General features: G+C 35.6%; 1 protein-coding gene across 3 annotated transcripts in view; it reads left to right on the plus strand.

The window, feature by feature from the left end:
* NDUFS4 (NADH:ubiquinone oxidoreductase subunit S4) overlaps nt 1-24740 on the plus strand; it is a 124343-nt gene that overhangs the window by 72469 nt on the left and 27134 nt on the right. For all 3 annotated transcript variants that reach the window (XM_007195579.2, XM_007195581.3, XM_007195580.2), the window contains exon 3: nt 14503-14675. In XM_007195579.2, the coding sequence (XP_007195641.1) occupies nt 14503-14675 (173 nt within the window). The remainder of the gene's footprint in view (nt 1-14502; nt 14676-24740) is intronic.

Genomic DNA, 24740 nt, shown 5'->3' on the forward strand with positions numbered 1-24740 from the left:
ATGTGAGCTTATATTTAAAGTTTGGTTTTTTTAAATTTATTTTTTCTTTTTTTAATTAAGAAAAAAAATAACATATATATACATATATATATATATATCCCCGTATCTCCTCCCTCTTGTGTCTCCCTCCCATCCTCCCTATCCCACCCCTCTAGGTGGACACAAAGCACCGAGGTGATCTCCCTGTGCCATGTGGCTGCTTCCCGCTAGCTATCTATTTTAAATTTGGTAGTGTATATATGTCCATGCCACTCTCTCACTTCGTCCCAGCTTACCCTTCCCACGTCCCGTGTCCTCGAGTCCGTTCTCTACATCTGCGTCTTTATTCCTGTCCTGCCCCTAGGTTCTTCAGAACCTTTTTTTTTCAGATTCCATATATATGTGTTAGCATACGGTATTTGTTTTTCTCTTTCTGACTTACTTCACTCTGTATGACAGACAGACTCTAGGTCCATCCACCTCACTACATATAACTCCATTTCTTTTTATGGCTGAGTAATATTCCATTGTATATATGTGCCACATCTTTTTTATCCATTCATCTGTTGATGGACACTTAGGTTGCTTCCATGTCCTGGCTATTGTAAATAGAGCTGCAGTGAACATTGTGGTACATGACTCTTTTTGAATTATAGTTTTCTCAGGGTATATGCCCAGTAGTGGGATTGCTGGGTCATATGGTAGTTCTTTTTTTAGTTTCTCAAGGAACCTCCATACTGTTGTCCCTAGTGGTTGTATCAATTTACAGTCCCACCAACAGTGCAAGAAGCCCTTTTTTCCACACCCTCTCCAGGATTTCTTGTTTGTAGATTTTTTGATGATGGCCATTCTGACTGGTGTGAGGTGATACCTCATTGTAGTTTTGATTTGCATTTCTCTAATGATTAGTGATGTTGAGCATTCTTTCATGTGTTTGTTGGCAATCTGTATATCTTCTTTGGAGAAATGTCTGTTTAGGTCTTCTGCCCATTTTTGGATTGGGTTGTTTGTTTTTTGATATTGAGCTGCGTGAGTTGCTTGTAAATTTTGGAGATTAATCCTTTGTCAGTTGTTTCATTTGCAAATATTTTCTCCCATTCTGAGGGTTGTCTTTTCGTCTTGTTTATGTTTTCCTTTGCTGTGCAAAAGCTTTTGTTTCATTAGGTCCCATTTGTTTATTTTTGTTTTTATTTCCATTTCTCTACAAGGTGGGTCAAAAAGGATCTTTCTGTGATTTATGTCAAAGAGTGTTCTGCCTATGTTTTCCTCTAAGAGTTTTATAGTGTCTGGCCTTATATTTAGGTCTTTAATCCAAGGTAAAGTTAAAGTTTGCACCTTGCACATATTTATGAGTTGAAAAAATGTGCCATTTTGCATTTTCATCTACTCATTTAAAGTATTTTATACTTAAAGAAATATCTGAGCTCTTTGCACTACCTGATGTCAGTAGTGCCTTTATTTCAGGCTTGATGATACTTAGGTGTGATTGTAAAATCATGAAATGGGTAAAGGAGGGGGAAGCCCCTAAACTGCTATGGGGACATTTTATAATCTCTATGCTGCACCCACTTACTCTTCTATGGTGTTTTGTTTATTGGTTTTGAATAATTTCAGCTTCTATATATTATGTGTATATATTTTTGTAAAATCTATTTTGGGAAAAAACATATACAATGTATCTTTCTCTTTCTTTTTTTTTTAAATTAATTAATTTATTTATGTTTTGGCTGCATTGGGTCTTTGTTGCTGTGCGCAGGCTATCTCTAGTTGCGGTGAGCGGGGGCTACTCTTTGTTGTGGTGTGTGGGCTTCTCATTGTGGTGGCTTCTCTTTGTTGCGGAGCACAGGCTCTAGGCACACGGGCTTCAGTAGTTGTGGCACGTGGGCTCAGTAGTTGTGGCTCACGGGCTCTAGAGCGCAAGCTCAGCAGCTGTGGCTTCACACGGGCTTAGTTGCTCCGCGGCATGTGGGACCTTCCCAGACCAGGGCTCAACCCCGTGTCCTCTGCATTGGCAGGCAGATTCGTAACCACTGCGCCACAAGGGAAGTCCCTACAATGTGTCTTTCTTTTCAGATTTTTACCTTTATGAAAAAGAAAACACTTTAAATGTTCATCAGGACCTAATGGACTAGGCCAGAAATAGCATCATGTGGCTTTGCAGCTCTTTGTTCTTTGTGTTTTCATTTTATTTGTTTATCGATATAAATAAATGGGAGAATTTTCTCCAGATTGTTTTTTTTCCTTCTCCAGCAGATATCCCCAGCAGTCAGTTAATTAGATAATAAGCCACTAGAAAACACCTAAGTTAACCAATCTACAATCTTTACAAGTTTTTTTTACTGTGTTTTTAGATGAATGTACAATGAGAAATTCAACATTAATAATTTTGGATTTTCTTATCACAAAAAATAAAATGAAGGACCTCAGCCACAAGAAGTTTATCAACCGGTTTGAATCTAAAAAGTAATAAATAAATGTATCTTCCATGAGACATGTATAAAAAGAACTTCTATAATTGTATAAATTCCTTTGATGTATTTTCCTCTCAAGATTATCAACTGTGTGTTTGACAAGTGAAAAATAAATCTGTAATCAGTTGAAATTTGGGTTTATAAACATATTATAATAGGGACTGTTTCACAAACACAGTATGTAAAGCAGTATTAAAATCTGAGAAAACAAGTGTTCTGTATCTACTTTAATAAATGGTTATTCTTTTTTGCCAGTGTAAAAAAAAAAAGCTCTTGCTTTTATTTCATCTAGTTTGACAATCTCTGCCTTTTAATTCCCATTTGATTTCTTTTCTCCTCTCCTCCTGCCTACCTTTCTCATCTTCATTTTGGATTGAGTACATTTTTGGAAACCCATTTTATATTCTCTGTTGATGTTTTAGCTGTATCTCTTTTATTTTTTTAGTGGTTGCTTTAGGGAATACAACATGCATTCTTAACTTTGTACAGTCTCCCATGAACTAATAATATATCACTTTACATGTAACATAAGAATCTTGAATCAGTGCTTCCATCTGTCTCTCTAGTCCTTTGTGTTAATGTTGACATAGATTTCACTTCAACATATTTTATAAACCTCATAGTAAATTATTAATATTGCTTCAGATAATCAGTTATCTTTTAAAGAAATTAAAGAAACAAGAAGAAAAATATTTTATATTTACTTAAAAATTTACCATTTCTGGTATTCTTCATTCCTCTTTATAGATACAGATTTCCATCTGGTGTCTCTTTCCTTCAGCCTGAAGAACTTCATTTAACATTGTTTGTAGTGCAGATCTTTTGGGACAAAAACTCTTAGCTTTTGTTTATCTGGAAATGCCTTTATTTTGCCTCTGCTTTTGAAATACTTTGTCTTAGCTCAGGCTACCATAACAAAATACCATAGACTGAATGGATTAAACAGCAGAAATTAATTTTCTCATAGTTCTGGAGGCTAGATGTCCAAGATCCAGGTGCCTGTGTGGTTGGTTTCTGGTTAGGACTGTCTCCCTGGCTTGTAGATGGCTGCCTTCTCACTGAATCTTCACATGGCAGGGAAGAAAGAGAAAGAGGATTCACCCTGGTGTCTCTTCTTATAAAGGCACTAATCCCATCATAAGGACCCCACATCATGACCCATCTAACCCTAATTACCTCCCAAAGGCCTTGTCTCCAAATACCATGATATTTGGGGTTAAGGGTTCAGTGTATGAATTGAAGGGCAGGGGGACGCTGAATGTTATGGACATTCAGTCCATAACAACCTTTTCATTGGATATAGAATTCTAGATTGACGGTTTTTATTTTAGCACTTTAAAGATGTCATTCCATTTTCCTAAAAAAAAAAAAAAATTGTAGTAAATATACCTAACACAAAATTCACCATTTTAACCACTTTTAAGTGTACAATTCAGTGGTATTAAGCACATTCACAGTATTGTGCAACCATCACCATTATCCATTTCCAGAACGTTTTCATGACCCCAAACAGAAACTGCGAACCCATTAAACAATAACTCCCCATTACCTCCTCCTCCTAGTCCCTGGTTACCTTTATTATACCTTCTGTCTCTATGAATTTGCCAAATAATGTATGATATAAGCAGAATCATACAATATTTGTCCTTTTGTGACTGGCTTGTTTCATTTAGCATAATGTTTTCAAGGTTCATCCATGTTGCAGCATGTGTCAGAACTTCATTCCTTGTTAAGGTTATGTTGTATATATGCGCCATATTTTGTTTATCCATTCAGCCATTGATGGACATTTGGGTTGTTTCCACCTTTGCGTGTTGTGAACAATGCTGCTATATACATGGATGTACAAATATCTGTTGTAGTCCCTGCTTTCAGTTCTTTTGGGTATATACATGGAAGTGGAATTGTTTGGATTATATGGTAATTCTATGTTTAACATTTTGAAGAACTACCATACTGTTTTCCAGAGTGACTGTACCATTTTCACATTCCCACCAGCAATACACAAGGGTTCCAATTTCTCTACATCCCCACCAGCACTTACTTTCCATGTTTTAGATAATAGCCATCCTAATGGGTGTGAAATGGTATCTCATTGTGGTTTTGATTTGCATTTTCTTAATGACTAGTGGTGATATTGAGCATTTTTTCATGCATTCATTGGCCATTTGCATATCTTCTTTGGAGAAATGTCTATTCAAGTACTTTGCACATTTTCTTGTTGAGTTGTAGGAGTTCTTTATATAGTCTGGATATTAATCCTTTATCAGATATATGTCCTTTCGTGCACAAAACTTAGGAGTTTTATAGTTTTAAGCTTTTACATTTAGGTCTTTGGTCCATTTTGAGCTAACTTTTGTATATGGTATAAAGTAAAGGATCCAATTTTATTCTTTGGCATTTGGGTATGCAGTTTTTCCAGCACCATTTGTTGGTGCTTTCCCCATTGAAATGGTCTTGGCACATTCCCCCCCCTCCACCTTTTTTTTTTTACTATGATAAATGCAGTTACTATCTGTTACCATACAGTTATAGTAGTTATTATTGACTATATTCCGTATGGTGAACATTACATCTCCCTGACTTATTTATTTTATATCTGAAAGTTTGTACCTCTTAATCCCCTTCACCTATTTTGTCCACCTTCCAACCACTCCTCCCTCTGGTAACCACCAGTTTATTTCCTGTGTCTATGAGTCTGTTTCTGTTTTGCTTTTTAGATTCTACATATAAATGAAATCATATAATATTTGTCTGTTTCTGTCTGACTTATTTCACTTAGCATAATACCCTCTAGGTCCATCCATGTTGTTGCAAATGGCAAGATTTCATTCTTTTTTAGGGCCGAGTAATATCCCATTGTATTTATACATACATTTTCTTTATCCATTCAGCTATCAGTAGATGCTTAGGTTGTTTTTATATCTTGGTTATTGTAAATAATGCTGCAATGAACATAGGGGTGTATATATCTTCTAAATTGGAATTATTTTCTTTATTTCATTTTCATATTGTTCACTGTTAGTGTATAGAAACACAACTGATATTTGTTGTGTGTTGATTTTTTTTTTTTATCCTGCCACTTTGCTGACTTGTTCATTAGCTCTAGCAGGTTTTGTGATTGTGTGTAGAATCTTACAAATCTGTGAACAAAGATAATTTTACTTCTTTCTTTCCAATCTGGATGCCTTAAATTTATTTTTCTTGCCTAATTGTTCCTCTTCAGAACTCTGCCTCACAAATGTTAGTAGCCCTGAACTCTAATCCCCTACCTTCTCAGCTCAGTGAGACTCCGGTGTTCTGCTTGGGCTCCATCATGGTCTGGAATGTGCCTCCAGGCATAAAGCTGGGACATTTGTAGGACTACAACATGAATTTTCCTTCTTTCAGGGATGACAGTATGATGCTGCCTATTATCCAGTTGTCTAATATCTGAAAAAAGTTGCTTAACTTCCCCAGTTTTATAGTTTTACATGGCAACAGTGGTAGTCTGGTAGGTGTTACTCCATCATGGATCCCAATGAAAATCCATATACTACATTGTGACAGTCTTTTACAATAATGGCTTTAATGAATCTTTAATTTTTTAAACCAGCCTTTAACAATTTGCTCTGTTATTGATGCTCTCAGTTCTTTCTATAAAACATCCTTACCAACACACTACATACTATGGCTTAATTTAGGTTTCATTTTAGTATACTACCAGACTTCAGCTCTCAGTAATGAGTCATGTTTACCAAGACTCAGCTGTGCTTGTTTCCACACCTTTCTATGCCAGTTTTACTTGCCATTGTAATTACATAATTTAATTGGATACTACAGTCTGAATGTTGCTATATGGGGGACAAAGAGTTCTTTATATGACAGTTGTTTTGAATACTTTGAAAAGACAATAAAGGTGAATTTCTAACACGATCTTTGTCAAATTAGGTGGAGGTGAAACAATTATATAAAAGGTTGTGATGTAAAAGCAAATCTAGACAGATTTTGGACTCACGTTTCACAAGTGTCTTTGTATTCTCACTTCCCATTTAAAAAACTAAAACTATAAATTGTAGATATGCAGTTTCTTGGTAGTTTATGGAAGAAACGACACTTGGAATTCTTACCACTGGACTTACACTCAAAGGAAAGGTACTGGCCCTATATCAGAAGATTATTGAAAGAGTGTACATGTATGCTTTTTAAGTTATAATACAGTGTTTAAAGTGTGGCTGTGTATGCGTGCATGTGTGTATTTACTTAACGATCTTCTATTTTCACTAATATTTTCAGTTAACTGAACAACTATCAGTTCCTAAGTCAGAAAGGAGACTTCTATTGCATAGCTTAACTTCTATTCTTACGCTAAATTAACGAGGGATTGTCTTATACATTTTGTGTCTCCTTGAAATCTAGTTTGACTTTCACAGCATTGCCTCAAGTATTGCTTTATTAAGCTAGAAACATTCAGCTTTAGATTCATTATTTTCAGCTTCCTTTCCAGATTTAACTAATTTCATTTATTGCTTAAACCATCACTTGATTTCCGGATGTTTATTTACCTTCTTTTCCTTTGCCCTGATGTTTATTCAACAGTTATTTCGTATTTAGTTCTCTGGTGTTGTGGCTTTTGTTCTCATAATTCTTAATTTATGTTCTGTGTATGTCAACTTTTTAATTTATTACCAGGATATGAGGAAGACTTTGATTAAGAAATAACAGATTGGATCTTTTAAAAATGTAATATGCTATATAAGTTCCAAGTGTTCTGTGTCCAAAATTTTTTTCCCTTTATTTCAGCTTCTGAAAAAGCTATTATGTGACCTAATATAGCTACATGAGTTAGTGATTTAAAAATCAAAAAAATTCTGGAACATTGGATTAAAAAGCAAAAGGGGAGAAGGGTTTATGTATTAAAAAGTTGATCATTATTAATACGTTATATCTTTCTCTTAAGTTTAAAAAATTATTAGCTTAATAACTTTCAGAATGCTTCAGTGAAGCATACTGGTTTTCAATGAGGCAGTATTGACTGTTCATTTATTTATTAAGCATTTTTTTTTTTAAGTAACTTTCAGTTCAAAGTTAGTAGAAAATGAAGATTGTTTCAAGTGTTTCCTTATAAAAATGAAGGAAGTCTTCCAATGGAAGACTTTTCCTGATTTGGGGGGAAAAGTTTATTTCTGTATAATCTTTTTTAAATTATAGAATTCCAGGGGAGTTCCCTGGTTGCCTAGTGGTTAGGATTCCAGGCTTTCACTGCCGTGGGCGGGTTCAATCCCTAGTTGGGGACTGAGATCCTGCAAGCCACGTGGCATAGCCCAAAAAAAAAAAAAAAAAAAAAAAAAAATTGTAGCATTCTGTCTTAAAATAGTTGTTTAGTAGACTTGATTTGGCTATGCCATATGTCAAATCATGTACTATAACTATGTACAGTATTTCAGAATATGAAAATATTCACCATCCTTACACCATTACAAAAAGATTATACATCTCTATGATGTTCCAGAGTTATATTTTGAACAGTTAATTAGATTTTAGGTGTTACCTTTTCCCACCTGTTTCTACTGGTATCAGCTCCTATAAAGTAATATCATTAGGGTCAATTTTGAGGATAATGTTTCTACAAGTCAAAAATCAAACTCATCTCCTTTATAGTTTTGTATGGAAGAATACACAATAAATAAATTCAATCCAATTAATATATACCTGTTTCTCTGTGCCGTTAGAGCATAAATGGAAATTGGCCCACATGTGGTTGACAATATAAAAAATTTACCACCACTTTGGAAAGCAATTTGATAACATCAGGAACCATGGAAATTATTATAACCTTTGATCCAGTTAGCATTACCCTCAGTGACTAACCTTAAAGAATTAGGCTACTGAGATTTTCATTGCAGTAAACTGTACTTTAAAAGAAATAATAACAAAACAATTTGATTTTTCAATAATGAGGAATTGGCTAAGAAATTGTGGCATATCAACTTCATAGATTATCAATGAGGCCATTAAAACAAGAAATATGAAAACTGGGTAACTACATGGAGAAAAAAGTAAGTGATGTGATACTTAACAATAATGCAAAATAACTTTATTATTATTATAACTATATACAGTGGATATGTATATAGATAATTATTGGTAGGTAATATACATAAGAAAAGCAGTTGCTAGGGTTTTAAACATATGGATATATTTTTTAAATTTTTCTTTAATTTTTTTATAACGTTTTAACTGTATCTTCTTAAAATCATAAGTATCCTGAAAGAATCATCTTCTGTCTCCCTCTTTAGTCAGAAAAAGTATTTTCTGATACTTTTGCACCTTTAAAACCAAATGCAGTCTTTCTTTTATTTGACGCCCATGGCATTTATCACATTTTACTTCATATCCTGACTTAATCCTTCCAAACACTGCTATGAGGTAGGTTTTGTAGTGCTTTTTTTTTTTTTTTTGGCCGAGCTGCAGGGCTTGTGGGGTCTTAGTTTCTCCACCAGGGATTGAACCCGCACCCTCGGCAGTGAAAGCGCGGAGTCCTAAACACTGGACTGCCAGGGAATTCCTTGTAGTGCATTTTTTTAAAGGAGGAAACTGACAGAGTTTAAGCAACTTGTCAATACCGCATAGGTTGCAAACGGTGGAGCTTGGGTTCTTCAAGATTTATCTGAATCTTAACTAATACTGTATTTTACAGTAATGATTATTTAGTTATCCCCCCCTCCTTATGGGTACACAGATTGTAAACTTTTAAAATTCAGGATTAAAGTCTTATTTTTATATTCTCTTCAGTCCCTGGCATAGATAACTTGGCATAGTAGGATCTGTCAATTTGAATTGAAACGAACAAAGGTAAATTGTACCTTGTTCCTTTTGTTGTATTTTATTTACTAACTCATATTCTTCAAAGAAGATGGGAGTTTTTTTCATCTTAACAACAGCCTCCCGTTACTTGTTCACTCTGTCCTTTTTGAAAAGTCAAATAGTACTTTTCATGAGAATGGAGATCATGTCTATACTATTGAGCATTGTGTCCATTGTCTAATACATAGTAGACATTAAATATACATGGGACATCTCTTTATTGCCCAAGCACTTTACATACATTATTTAGTCCTCATTTTACTTTGTTTAATTGATCCTTATAGATGATGATTTAGGAGAAGTCTATTAATTTACCCAACATAAGTTGCGATTCTAACCCAGTTTTGACTCAGCCCTTTGCTTTTAGCCATTGCTCTACCCTCTCCTGCTCAGAAGGATCTAGGAGTAATGAAAATAGTTTGAGATTGAGACACATGTCTCTAATTCTTAGTTTTTTTGCTCTTTATATGATTAGCTGCATCATTTGCTTGATCCGTTGTTAATATCTTAACAACATTCCATTTAAAACTTAACTTTTGGTTTCATGGTAACTTTGCCCAATATGCAAGATATAATGGATATCATATTTCAACACTTGTTTCATTACCTGGTTAGACTCCTACATCAATATGTTGCTTTAACAAACAAACAAAAATTGGTTCTGCTGGCACACTTCTAGTGTATTTTTACAGTTTTGATTGTATCTTGAATCGCTGTGGCCACTAACTTTTTAGAAATGTTTAAAGTTCTTCCATGGTAAGTAAATACATATGGTTATGCTATCTGCCAACTCTTTGTTAATTTTCAAACTGTACAATTTATTTTGTAAAATGTCCTTCATTACTTATGAGACCACTTAATGAGTTTCTTGTGTTAAGTTTCTGTAGGGCACTTGAAAGGAAGTTTTATTACAGATCCAGGATTGTTTTCCTTTTAACATCTTTCATGGTTGAAGTAGAATATAAACACAATCATCAAATTTAGATCAGTTTTAGCCCTAAAATAAATTTAAACACATAATTGGTAACTAATAGCCTGCAATAGAACAAGTTTCTATGAGCAATATTTGTACTTAATGTTCCAATATGTACTCTATTAAAACTTTTCAACATTGATCCATAATAACATGCAATTTAGTCAACTTATTACCAAAAAGCCTGGTAAAAATTTTGGCTGTTCTGGGTGTACTGAGAGATCTATCAAAAATTCATCCAAAGTGGTGAAAACCTTTTTCATTAATTTCTCTTTATGACAAGTGTAAAGTATTAAGGTTAAGTGGGTGGGGCAACCGGAAGTAATTACTAAGGCCAGTGGCATTTTTGTGGTTTAATAAAGGCAGAAGCTAATTATTCAGTTTTTATTTAAGTGAAATGGTGCCAAAAAGGAGGTTCCTGCAGAGCAGCTGCACTCCTTCAGTGTTACCCTAATTTACCAAAGACACAACTGTCACAAACAAAACTTTTAAACTTGATATATAGCCACAAAAGTAAGGAGGCTTTTGTTTGGAGTGCATGCAGAAGAACTCCTTTATACAAATCAACTGGCAGATGACGGACAATGATGAAAATTTGATTCTTTGAAGTCATAATAGTCATTGAAATGTGTGAAATTCTGGTATTGAAAAGAGAGCGGCCAGCAAGACTCTAAATCCTGGGTGGTTGCAAGAAGCTTGCTGGGAGGTTTTTCTGCATTTTGACACCAACTTCCCATTGCTTGTTCCCTGCTTCCTTTGTTTAAAAAAAAAAAAAGTTGAATTCACACAAGATAAATGGGGACAGTTGATAACCGAGTCATACAGTTTTTGTATGGAAAACTAATATTTTATAATGGAAATTGGTGTTTGAAAAAATAAAGTTCATTTACATATACTGGCATATACTTTCTTAATGATTTTTTAAATTCCTCTTCCATTTAACTAAACTAGACTTGTGAAATGGAAGGTCAGCTATCAGCTCTTCTAGAATTTAAGTTGTGGAAGAGATGGTACTGAAAGAGTAGAACTTTGGAACTATGATATGCTTCTTTTCAGTAGCAGATTTTTAAATTTGAATGCCCTTTAATCTGTGAATCATGATGAGCTAATTAGTTACTGTTTCTTAAAATAGCATATTGTACATAAGATTGTGTTTCCAAAACTTTATTAAGATAGTGACATTCTTTAATAATATAAATATAGGTTTCAGGCTTGACCCAACTGTTTAAAATTAAGTTTTAAAATTCAGTAAGTCTGTGTATATTATCTAGAGGGATACTTGTTTTATTAGAATTTATAGATAATTATTAACTGGTGAGTCTTGAGGTTCTTCAGGTGCCAACTTGAAGGCTTCTCGTATCTTATGTGATTTAACTTTTTTGTAGTCATAGAAAATTTATGAATTATTATTTATAAATTGCCTATTTTACCAATCAAATGAGAAATCTGTAAAAGGCAACATTGGCATCTTCAGAGCATTTCTATCTTTTGTAAATGGGTTTTTAAAATAATCACAGATGATCCATATTGCAACAGAGAAGTAGAAATCTAGAGAGAATATCATTAGTTCAATATAGTTTAAGTAGTTTGCAGATTATTTATTTATTTATTTATTTTCAAAAGTTGAGTCACAGGTAGGTGAGTGACAACTTTGAGGAAAGCAAAGCATTGAAGACACAAGTAAAAAGTTCAACATAGTGCCTCATAGTTCTATTCAAGTATTACATTGTTTTAATGGAATCTTGGAATGGGAGCTTTAGCCCATTGAAATGTCGCTTAAAGGACATGTTCTTCTGTCACTAGCTGAAGCTGTGTGGATGAAATGATAACAATAGAGTGTTGTGATGCATTTTAAAAGTGTGAGAAATCAGTTTGTCTAGACTGAGAGTGTGCCTAGAGGGACTAGGAATTTTAGAGCTTCTGTGCCCTTTAGGTGTCAAGTATGTGAGAGATGCCAAGCCTTTTTATTCTGTCTTTGGCAGCAGTTCAACTCGGCTGCAGTACCTTACATGTCTTCTGCAGGCAAAGACAGGGATTCTATGTCAGAACAACTTGGGCTTCAAAATTTGGAAACTCATTTGTTCGAATGCCAGCTTTATTGGGGGAAGATATCAGTAAATAATTGCCGTAATTTGAGGGGGCATGGAAGCACTGGCAGCTAAGAGCTTAGCAATATTTTGTAGCCACTGATTTTAAAGAGGTTTTCCATCATTAAAAAATCATTCTATCCCTTTCTGCTTTGATAGTACAAATCAAGAGATACTCTTTCCGTTTTATTAAAGCTTTATTGGTTTTCAAATTACTTTGGCATATGCACACAATATAGACATTTATTAAGAAAAAGTCAGTCTGTTTCCTATGATCTCATCTTTCTGAGGTAACTGGTATTAGGAGATTAATATATTTCCTTTTCTGTAAGTCTTAATTAAAAGAATAGCTAACTTACAGCTCCAGTTTTTATGATCTCAGCTTAGAATGGAGGGGTTGCTATGGAGTTTGACAAGGATGCCTCACCCCGTAATTTTGTAATACACTATCTTGTTTGTTTATACTTTGCTTCGACTATACCTGAAGAAATAGGACATATTAATATGAAGCTATATGGTATTAAATAATAAGTGAATATGAAAGATTACAAATACCGTAGTGAATTCAAAGGGGGAAATAAATATTAAGGATTTCCCAGGAGCTGAGTCTCTTTCAAGCTCTTGAGTAGAAGAATATGCTTTAGAAAGTCATTAAATATAATAATACGTGAAATTACTTTTCTTTGAGGTTTAACTTGACAATTAGAAGTTACTAATTAAAACTTATATTCATGTCTTTAAAAATTATGTACCAATTGTACTTGTTTTGTTTTTATTTTATCCTATAAGCAAAGAAACTTTTTAAAAATGTAGGCATATACTAGAAGTACATTTTTGTGTAAATATTTGTATGGATCATTTCAGTAGTTTCTCCAAACAGACAAGCTGTGACAAAGTAACCACACCTAATTATTGGTACAGGTGGAAAGGTATAGTTGCCAGCTAAAATAACTTTAAAGAATTGGTTTTTTAATCTGTGGGTAGAGAGACTAGTCGAGTCAGAAATACATTTAGTTTTTTCCCAGTACCTATTGCAACTAAGTACTTACACTAATTCTTTGGTCCAAAGCATTGATTAGAGTGGAACCACAAATAAACGTTAGCCTTCATTAGAGGACGTATTACAGTGAAATTAAAATTGACAAAATGGGCTATATTTTCTAGTTTTCACAAGTTTGGTATACTCATTTCCAGGTTAAACCTGTTGTTTTTAACCAGTTAAAATTTACCTTAGTAAGTGAACCATGATTTTAAAATGCTTCATTTATAAGAATAATATAGTTGACCCTACTATGTTCTTACGTTGATAAAGTATTTTACCATTACTAAATGGAGACTTAAATTCTGAATTACTTTGTTATTTTGCGTCCTGATTGCTATTATAAATTGATAAATATATCTAATTTAGGGCATCAAAATTGTATGCATTCATCAGTTGAGCATTTGTTACTGGATAGAAATATAGAAAAAGAGTCAAGAAAGTTACCATTGTTTTCATCTCACGTTTCTGCAAAAATTGTGCAAATTTTTTGGCTGTGCTTTGCAGAATAGATTTGACATCTGTCTGATAGCATTTTCTCTTCAATAGGTTTCACCAAAGGGAGATAAATCAAAATGCTAGTTAAAGTTGTTAATTGATTTTAATTGTTTACAAACAGGGTCAGGCCTTCCTCTGAAGGGAATGCCTTGTTGTAAGCAGTTTGACATAGAAACCATTGGTAATAGATTTTTTTTTCTATTTAAAATTTAGTCACTTTTTATATTATTATTTTTAATATCCCTTTACATTCTTTCTCTGCTACCTAATTAGCAGGTAATTAGTTACTTGCTTATGAAATAACAGTCTATTGTATACGGGCTTTTCTACCAGCAAAATCTTCAGAAATTACCAGTGCTTTGTTGTACAGAAGGGACCTAATTTTTTTTTATGAACCCTTCCCCACTGTACCCTAACACTCCCCCAATATATCTTTTCCAAATATCAAAATAGCAGTTTACATGGTAAAATAACAAAGTAGTGAATTAAGTCAGAAGCTTAAAAAAATTTATAAATAAGTATGAATAGAATTGCAAGATACAAAAAGCAACAAAAACGCATTAGGGTGTATGTGGGCTGTTAGAAACACGTTTGCTTGTTTTTCTGTAGGATATTACTACTTTAACTGGTGTTCCAGAAGAGCATATCAAAACTAGAAAAGTCAGGATCTTTGTTCCTGCTCGCAATAACATGCAGTCTGGAGTAAACAACACGAAGAAATGGAAGATGGAGTTTGATACCAGAGAGAGATGGGAAAATCCTTTGATGGGTTGGGCATCAACGTGAGTACTTTGGTTTATTTGAATATTATTTTCAGCTCTCTTTTTCTGTGTAGATTTTCCTTTTAAGTACACTAGTTTTCAGACTTTTCTGTGTACAGAATGCTTTTTTTTTTTTTTAATTTATTTATTTTTGGCTGTGTTGGGTCCTCGTTGCTGCACGCAGGTTTTCTCTAGTTGCGGCGAGCGGGGGCTACTCTTCGTTGCGGTGCGCATGCTTCTTATTGGGGTGGCTTCTCTTGCTGTGGAGCACGGGCTCTAGGTGCATGGGCTTCAGTAGTTGCAGCACGTGGGCTCAGTAATTGTGGCTCATGGGCTCTAGAGCACAGGCTCAGTAGTTGTGGCGCACGGGCTTAGTTGCTCCGCGGCATGTGGAATCTTCCCGGACTAGGGCTCGAACCCGTGTCCCCTGCATTGGCAGGCAGATTCTTAACCACTGTGCCACCAGGGAAGTCCCCAGAATGCTTTATGACAATACCTTTTGAGATAATTTGTGTAGATATCACTATGTTTGATGATATAGATGTATATATTACATATATATAACATATATATAATGTTCATATAAGTGTGGCCCAGCAAAATAAACCATAAAAACAGTCTTTTTCAGAGTACTATTTATTGGATAAAAATGGCTGACATTGTGAGCACTCTTAGTAAGGTCCCCAAGCTATATATATTAGTTTAAGATACACTGTATGAATAGTGTTAATAATTTAGTCACACTTTTACTTGTTTATAAAATAAAACTTACTTATAAAGTATTTTTTTGTTATTTATAAGAAGAGATTAGATAAGTTTAGAAATTGGCTATTTTGAGGGAAACTTGTAAGTTCCTGAGATTTTGTGATTAATAAATTTACAGGCATTAGAATAAAGTAGTCATAAATTCTGTGGCACTAATGAAATCAGTGACCTGAATCTCTATGGTGGATAAGGCCCAAATGTTAAAGAGCAGGACTGCCTCTAGTTGAATGAAAGAAGCTGCTACTAGAGAAAATAGCTAGATATTCAAGAATATTATCTCTCTTACTGAGACTACTGGAACATTATATGTGTTCAATCTCCAGTTGAAGGTAGTTATCAGTTTAAATTATGTCTCATTTTAGAAAAGTATGACACTTAACATCTTTTCCTGATGATGTACCTGGGAGAATTTTTGTTTAAAATATCTGCCATGTTGCAGTTTAAATAGAATTATATTTTATTTGGCAGAATGATACATAGGCATGGTTTATCAGGTGTTCTGGTATCTTTAGATTTTATGTTTCATGTAATATATGGAGTGTTGTTGTAAATCACACACTCATAGAGACTAAAGAAATTTATAAGGAATAACTTTGTCTATACCCAGTGGTTGAAATGTTAAGATTACTCATTTTTTAAGTCACATGACCTTTTAATGTGTTCATCTATACACAAGGTTCATCTATTGCACTATCTATTGATGGCATCGGGTAGTTTTCATTTGGGGTTATTATGCATAATACTAAAATGAAAATTCTTGTACATATCTTTTGGTGAATGTATGACTTCATACTAATAATATGCTAATTAACCCCTGAAACATTAATTATCAGTTAATAAACCAATTTATATTAAGAAATATCAACAATCTATTAATTCTCCATCCCTTATGCTTATATAGTTAATGACAGTTAAATTACTGATAGAAAACCTTGAACTTGTGGAAGATATATTTTATGCTTTATTAGGGTAGGTCTGTTGCAGTTTTACCCCTCTTCTTAATCCTGGAACATAATCTGGGAAAATAAAAAGGCATGGCCTTTCTGAGGTTTTGATGGAAAGCACAAGGTGTTTACTAATTCCTTCTAACTCTGTGGAACTCCAAACTCAGTCTCCACTGTAGCAAGTGGACAGTTGCTGAAATCTCTGTTGGGTTCTCTCAGCCTTCTCAGCTCTTGTTTTAAAGCCTTGTCCATTCATGTGCAATTCAAAAGTTCTCTGTTCTGGGGATTCCTCCTTTTTACTGTTTTTGCTCCTAAATTTCCAGCTTCACAGGGAATACTAAATTCCATCTCCAGACTTTTTGTGCTTACAAGACTATGGCTTTCTGCTTGAGTGCTTGGTGCTCCTCGCTGTCTTGAACTAGAGAGCACCTTCAGGGGAAAAATTGTATAAACTTGGATCAAATCCACTGTGGTTCCATTTTTTCAAAGTTTTTGAGTTGGACAGTGAATTTGGGAGTTGAACTTAGGAAGACTGATCTGGCATATAGGGATCTTATGGGAGTCCCAGAACAGTAACCATTTTGTACAACTTGTGAATCTTCACTTCAGTGAGTGCTATTTCCCATGTATTCTCTTCTGTGTATATCTCATATCTTTACACTATCCAAATTACTTTCTGAACCTTCTTTTCTATATTTTTTATTCCATGTATCTAAACTATGTTTCACAGAATACTATCCTTGGCTTAGAGATTCAAAATAAATATTTGTAGCAAAACAGCCTTTTAATAAACATGCTAATAAAAGTGACATTTCTGAAATTATATGGTTATTTTGTAAAGAGTCTATGTAGATTTGTAAACATTACCACTATCCTAGTTTGAAGAACTCAATTAGATGTCAGATCTTAGAGCATTATTTTTTTAAAGTGGCCGAAAGCTGAAAAGAGTATTGTCAGTATGATGTATTCTAAAGAGTATTCTCCATAATGATGAAGGTTCATTAAGAAGAGTAGGTGTTGTTGCCATCTATTTGGGGCAGGGAGGCAGTAATGGTAGTAGTAGTAACTGTTGTACTCAGCAATTTTCTTGATACTAAATTTTTTAAATTGAGGTATAGTTGATGTACAATATTATATTAGTTTCAGGTGTACAGCACAGTGATTCAAAATTTTACAGCTTACACTCCATTTAAAGTTATTAAAAAATATTGGCTATATTTCCTGTGCTCTACAATATATCCTTTTAAAAATTATTTATTTATGTATGTATGTATGTATGTATGTATGTATGTATTTATTTATGGCTGCGCTAGGTCTTCGTACCTGCGCAGGTGCTTTCTCTAGTTGTGGTGAGTGGGGGCTGTTCTTCCTTGCAGTGTGCGGGCTTCTCATTGCTGTGGCTTCTCTTGCTGCAGAGCATGGACTCTAGGCACGTGGGCTTCAGTAGTTGCAGCATGCAGGCTCAGTAGTTGCAGCGCTTGGGCTCTAGAGCTTGTGGGCTTCAGTAGTTGTGGCACATGGGCTCAGTGGTTGCAGCTCGTGGGCTCTACAGCACAGGCTCAGTAGTTGTGGCGCACAGGCTTAGTTGCTCCGTGGCCTGTGGGATCTTCCTGGACCAGGGATCCAACCCGTGTCCCCTGCATTGGCAGGTGGATTCTTAACCACTGGACCACCAGGGAAGTCCCTACAATATATCCTTGCAGCTTATATATTTAGTACATAGTAGCTTGTACCTCTTACTCCTCTACCTCTATCTTACCCCCTCTTCCCTCTCCGCACTGGGACCCACTGGTTTGTTGTCTATGAGTCTGTTTCTGTTTCGTTATATTTATTCATTTGTTTTATTTTTTTAGATTCCACATATAAGGGATAACATATATATGTATTTGTCTTTCTCTGTCTGATTTATTTCACTAAGCATAATACCCTCTGGGTCTATCCATGTTGTTGTAAATGGCAAAATTTCATTCTTTTTTTGTGGCTGAGTAGTATTCCATTGTATATGAATACCACATCATCTTTATCAATTCGTCTGTTGATGGACATTTAGGTTGCTTCCATATCTTGGCATCTGTAAATAATGCTGCTGTGGACTTTGGGGTGCATGTATCTTTTCAAATTAGTGTTTTCATTTTTTTCTGGATATATGCCCAGGAGTGGAATTGCTGGGTCATATGGTAGTTCTGTTTTTAGTTTTTTTGAGGAACCTCCATACTGTTTTCAATAGTGACTGCACCAATTTACAATCCCACCATCAGTGCTCACGGGTTCCCTTTTCTCCATATCCCTGCTAACGTTTGTTATTGTGGCCTTTTGATGACAGCCATTCTGACAGGTATGAGGTGATATCGCACTGTGGTGCTGATTTACATTTCTATAATAATTAGGGATATTTAACATATTTTCATGTGGCTATTGGCCATCTGTATGTATGTCTTTGGAAAAATATCTATTCAGGTCTTCTGTATATTTTTGATAGGTTGTTTGTTTTTTTGATATTGAGTTGTATGAGCTGTTTATATATTTTAGATATATTAGTCATATAATTTGCACATATTTTCTTCTATTCAGTAGGTTATCTTTTCATTTTGTCAGTGTTTTTTTTTTTTTTGCTGTGCAAAAGCTTTTAATCTGATTAGGTACCATTGGTTTACTTTTGCTTTCATTTCCTTTGCCCTAGGAGAAAGATCTAAAAGAATATTGCTGTGAATTATGTCAAAGAGTGTTCTGCCTATGTTTTCTTCTAGGAGTTTTATGGTTCCTCATCTTACATTCAGGTCTTTAATCTATTTTGAGTTTATTTTTGTATATGGTGTGAGGAAATGTTCTAATCCCATTCTTTTACATGTAGCTGTCCAGTTTTCCCGGCACCATTTGTTGAAAAGACTTTTTTTCTCCATTGTATACTCTTACCTCATTTGTCATAGATTGATTGGCCATTAGTGCATGGGGTTTATTTCAGGGTTCTGTAGTCTGTTCCATTGATCTATATGTCTGTTTTTATGTCAGTACCATACTGTTTTGATTACTGTAGCTTTGTAGAAAAATCTGAAGTCAGAGAGCATGATACCTCCAGCTCTGTTCTTTCTCAAGATTGCTTTGGCTATTTAGGATCTTTTGTGTTTCCATACAGATTTTAGAATTATCTGTTCTAGTTTTGTGAAAATGCCATTGGTATTTTAATAGCGATTACATTGAGTCTGTAGATTGCCTTGAGTAGTATGATCATTTTAACAATATTAATTCTTCCAATCCATAAACATGGTATATCTTTCCATCTGTTTGTGTTGTCTTCAGTTTCTTTCATCGGAGTCTTACAGTTTTTCAAGTCCAGGTTTTTTACCTCTTTTGTTAGATTTATTCCTAGGTATTTTATTCTTTTTGATGCAATGGTAAATGGGATTTTTTTCTTAATTTCCCATTCTGATAATTAGTGTATAGAAATGCAACAGATTTCTGTATATTAATTTTGTATCCTGCAACTTTACCAAATTCATTGATGAGCTCTTGTAGTGTTTTGGTGGTGTCTTTAGGATTTTCTATATATGGTATCATGTCATCCGCAAAACAGTGAAAGTTTTACTTCTTCTTTTTTCAAGTTGAATTACTTTTATTCCTTCTTGTCTGATTGCTGTAGCTAGGAGTTTCAGTACTATGTTGAATACAGGTGGTGAGAGGGGGCATCCTTGACTTGTTGCTGATCTTAGAGGGAATACTTTCAGCTTTTCACCATTGACTGTAATGTTAGCTCTGGGCTTATCATATGTGACCTTTACTGTGTTGAGGTATGTTCCCTCTGAACGCACTTTGTGGAGAGTTTTTAACATAAATGGATGTTGGATTTTATCAGAAGCTTTTTCTGCATCTATTGAGATGATCATATGGTTCTTATTCTTCAGTTTGTTAATGTGGTGTATCACATTGACTGATTTGCAGATATAAAATCATCCTTGCATCACTGGGAAAAATCCCATTTGATCATGGTAGATGAACCTTTTAATGTGTTGTTGAATTTGGTTTGCCAATATTTTGTTGAAGATTTTTACATCTATGTTCATCAGTGATATTGGCCTGTAGTTTCCTTTTTTGTGTGATATCTTTGTCTAGTTTTGGTATCAGGAAGATGCTGACCTTGTAGAATGAGTTCAGAAGTGCTCTTCCCTCTGCAATTTTTTGAAATAGTTTGACAAGGGTAAGTGTTAACTTCTCTAAATGTTTGGTGGAATTAAACTGTGAAGCCATCTGGTCCTGGGCTTCCTTTTGTTGGGAGTTTTTAAATTACTGATTCAATTTCATCACTGGTAATTGGTCTGTTTATATTTTCTATATCTTTCTGGTTCAGTCTTAGGGGAGTGTACATTTCTAGGAATTTGTCCGTTTCTTCTAGATTGTCCATTTTATTGGCATATAGTTGTTCATAGTAATCTCTTATGATTCCTTGTGTTTCTCTGGTGCAGCCTGTAACTTCTCCTTTTTCATTTCTAATTTTGTTGATTTGGGCCCTCTTTGTTTCTTGCTGAGTCTGGCTAAAGGTTTATCAGTTCTGTTTATCTTTTCAAAGAATCAGCTCTTAGTTTCGTTGATCTTCTGTATTGTTTTTTTAGTTTCTGTCATTTATTTCTGCTATCATCTTTGTTTCTTTCCTTCTACTAACTTTGGGTTTTATTTGTTCTTTTTCTAGTTCCTTTAGGTATAAGGTGAGGTTGTTGAGATTTTTCTTGTTTCCTGAGTTTGGCTTGTATCACCTTAAACTTATCTCCTGGAGTGGCTTTTGCTGCATCCTATAGATTTTGGATCATTGTTGTTTAGTAGTATATTGTTTAACCTCCATGTGTTTGTTTTTTTGCAGCTTTTTTCTTGTAGTTAATTTCTAGTCTCATAGTGTTTTGGTTGGAAAAGATGACTGATATGATTTCAATTTTCTGAAGTTTACTAAGACTTGTTTTGTGGCCTAGCATGTGATCTATTCTGGAGAATGTTCCATGTGCACTTGAGAATTTGTATTCTGTTGCTTGTGTTTGGAATGTTGTTGGATATATATATATATATATATATATATATATATATATATATATATATATAGTTTTATACAAATGTATAACTTTTAAGGCCATTTGTTTTGTCATTTAAGCCAGTGTTTCCTTACTGATTTTCTGTCTGGATGATCTGTTCATTGATAGAAGGAGTGTTAAAGTCCCCTTCTATTATTGTGTTACTGTCAATTTCTTTTTTTATGTCTGTTAATTTTGCTTATGTATTTAGGTGCTCTTATGTTGGGTGCATATATATTTACAATTGTTATATTTCCTTCTTGGATTGATGCCTTGAACATTATGTAATGTCCTTCTCTGTCTATTGTTGCAGTCTTTGTTTTAAAGTCTGGTTTGTTGTTGTTGTTTTAATATAAGTATTGCTACCCCAGCTTTCTTTTCATTTCCATTTTCAAAGAATACCTTTTTCCATCACCTGACTTTCAGTGTGTCTTTAGGTCCAAAGTGAGTCTCCTGTAGGCAGCATATATATGAGTCTTGTTTTTATATCCATTCAGCTGCTCTGTGTCTTTTGATTGGAGCATTTACATTTAAAGTAATTATTGATAGGTATATACTTATTGCCATTTTGTTAATTGTTTTGGATTGTTTGTTTTATAGTTTTTGTTCCTTTTTATTTTGTTCTCTTCCCTTGGGATTTGATGACTATCTTATATTTGGATTATTTTCTCTTTTTTGTGTATTATTATAGATTTTTGGTTTGTGGTTACCATGAGGTTTATATATAGCAATTTATATGTGTGTGTGTGATTATTTTAAGTTGCTTTCTTAATTTCAAACTCATTTTAACAACCCTGCATTTTTACTTCCCTCCCCCTAAGAATACAGTTTTTGACATCATATTTTACATCTTTGTTATGTATATCTTTTAACTGCTTATGAGGACGTATATGATTTTACTACTTTTGTCTTTTAATCTTCCTAGTAGCTTTCTACATGGTTGATTTACTACCTTTAACATTTCCTGTAAAGCTGATTTGGTGGTGCTAATCTCTTAGCTTTTGCTTGTCTGTAAAACTTTTGATTTCTCTACCAAATCTGAATGAAAGCCTTGCTGGGTAGAGTATTTTTGTTTGTAGGTTTTTTTACTTGTATTATTTAAAATATATTATGCCATTCCCTTCTGGCCTGCAGAGTTACCACTGAAAAGTCAGCTGATAGCCTTATGGGGAGTTCCCTTGTAAGTAACTTGTTGCTTTCCCTCTTAATTTTTAATATTCTCTTTAATTTTTGCCATTTTAATTACAATGTGTCTTGCTCTGGTCCTCTGTGGGGTGATCTTATTTGGGACTCGCTATGCATCCTGGACCTGGATGTCTGTTTCTTTTTCCCAGGTTAGAGATTTCAACTATTATGTTTTCAAATATGTTCTCTACCCCTTTTTTTCTCCTTTCTTCTTCTGGGACTCCTATAATGCAAATGTTACTATGCTTGATGTTGTCCCAGAGGTCTCTTAATCTGTCCTCATTTCTTCTTCTTCTTTTCTTTTTTTTTTTTCTTTGTTTTTTAGCTTCGGTGACTTCCACTACTACGACTTCCAGCTCACTGATTCATTCCTCTGCATCATCTGTTGATTCCTTCTAGTATACTTTTTATTTCAGTTACTGTAGTCTTCAACTCTGTTTGGTTCTTCTTTATATCTTCTTTTTGTTAAACTACTCACTGTGTCATCCATTTTTATCCTGATTTTTTTGATCTCTACAATCATTACTTTTAACACTTTATCAGATATCTCCACTTCACTTAGTTCTTCTGGTGTTTTATCTTGTTCCCTCGTTTGGAACTGATTCTCTTGCCTCATTTTACCTGATTTGCTCTTTTTATTTCTATGTATCTGGCAGGTTAGTTTTGTTTCCCAACATTCAAGAAGTGGCCTTTTGTAGATGTCCTATGTGTCCTAGCAGCACACTCCCCTCTTGTCACCAAAGCTATATGCGCTAGGGGTGCCGCTTGTGTGGGCTACATGGGTCCTTCTGTTGTGGCAGGTTGACTACTGTGGGCAGTCAGATAGATGTGGCTGGCCCCTGGTCCAGTTGTTTGCTAGGCCTTACCTCGTGTGGAGGAGGCTGGCTGCAGAAACCCAGGGTGTCACAGGGCTAGTGCTGGCTCACTAGTTGGCAGAGCTGGGTTCCTGGATCTAGTGTCAGCCTACTGGTCGGTGGGATCATTTCCTGACATGGCTGGCTGTGGGTTCTGTGGTGTCCCAACACTAGTGCTGGCCTGATGGTGAGTGGGGCTGGACTCCAGGTCAGCTGGTTTAGTAGTCCAAGATGTCTCAGTTCTGGTGTCAACCTCCTGGTGTGTTGGCTGGATCCTGGATAAAGCAGGCTGTGGGGCTGCAGTGGTCCTGGGGTTGGGACCACCTGCTGGTGGGCAGGGTCTGGTTCCGGGGCTAATGTCCTCCCACTGTTGCATGAAGCTAAGTCCTGTGGTCTCTTGCTGCAGGGCCCAGGGGTCCTAGAGCTGGTGTTGAATGAATGGTGAGTGGGGCCAAGGCCAAGGGGTTCTGGGGCTAGTCCTGGCTCACTGGCAGGCAGCGCTGGGTCCTGGGATCTCTGGCTACAGAATCCTGGGGGTTCCTGCTGAAATGCTGTTGTCCACTGCTGGGTGGTACCAGGACAGCTGAGGGAGGTGAGGGATCCACGATCCACGGTGTCTCAGAGCTGGTGTCGTCCTGATGGTCCACAGAGCCAGGGCCTATGGGGTCCCAGGGCTGGTACTGCCTGTTGGTGGGTAGGCTGGGTCCTCTATGGCAGGTTGAGGGTCTGCTGTGGTCCTGGGGTCTCTGGCTGCAGGGCCCTCTGGTGGAGAGGGCTGTGTCCCGGGGCGACTATGGGCTCAGAAGTTCTTAAGGCAGCCTGCCTGCTGGTGGGTAGAGCTGTGTTCCCACCCTGTTAATTGCTTGGCCTGAGGCACCTCACGATTGGTGCCTACAGCCTTGTGGGTTCCAGTGGTAATAAGCTATTGGGAGGGTTCCAAAATGGCACTTGCCACTGTCCTCGTGGTAGAATGAGCTCCCCAAAATGGCTGTTGCCAGTTTTCTACATCCCCAGGCTACAGTTGCCTCCTGCCTCTTCTGGAGACTCTCAAAGATAAGCAGGTGAGTCTGACCCAGGCTGCCTTCAAATTACTCTTCTGCCCTGGGTCCCAAAGTATGTGAGATTTTGTGTGAACCTTTTAAGAGTTAGTCTCTATTTATTTCCCACAGCCCTCTGGGTCTCCTGAAAGTAAGGCCCACTGGCTAAAGCCAAACGTTCTGGGGGCTCGTCTTCCCAGTGCAGAATCCCTGGGCTTGGGAGCCCGATGTGGGGCTTAGACCCATTGCT

This window comes from Balaenoptera acutorostrata, chromosome 2 (assembly GCF_949987535.1).
Source record: "Balaenoptera acutorostrata chromosome 2, mBalAcu1.1, whole genome shotgun sequence".
Lineage (NCBI taxonomy): Eukaryota > Metazoa > Chordata > Mammalia > Artiodactyla > Balaenopteridae > Balaenoptera > Balaenoptera acutorostrata.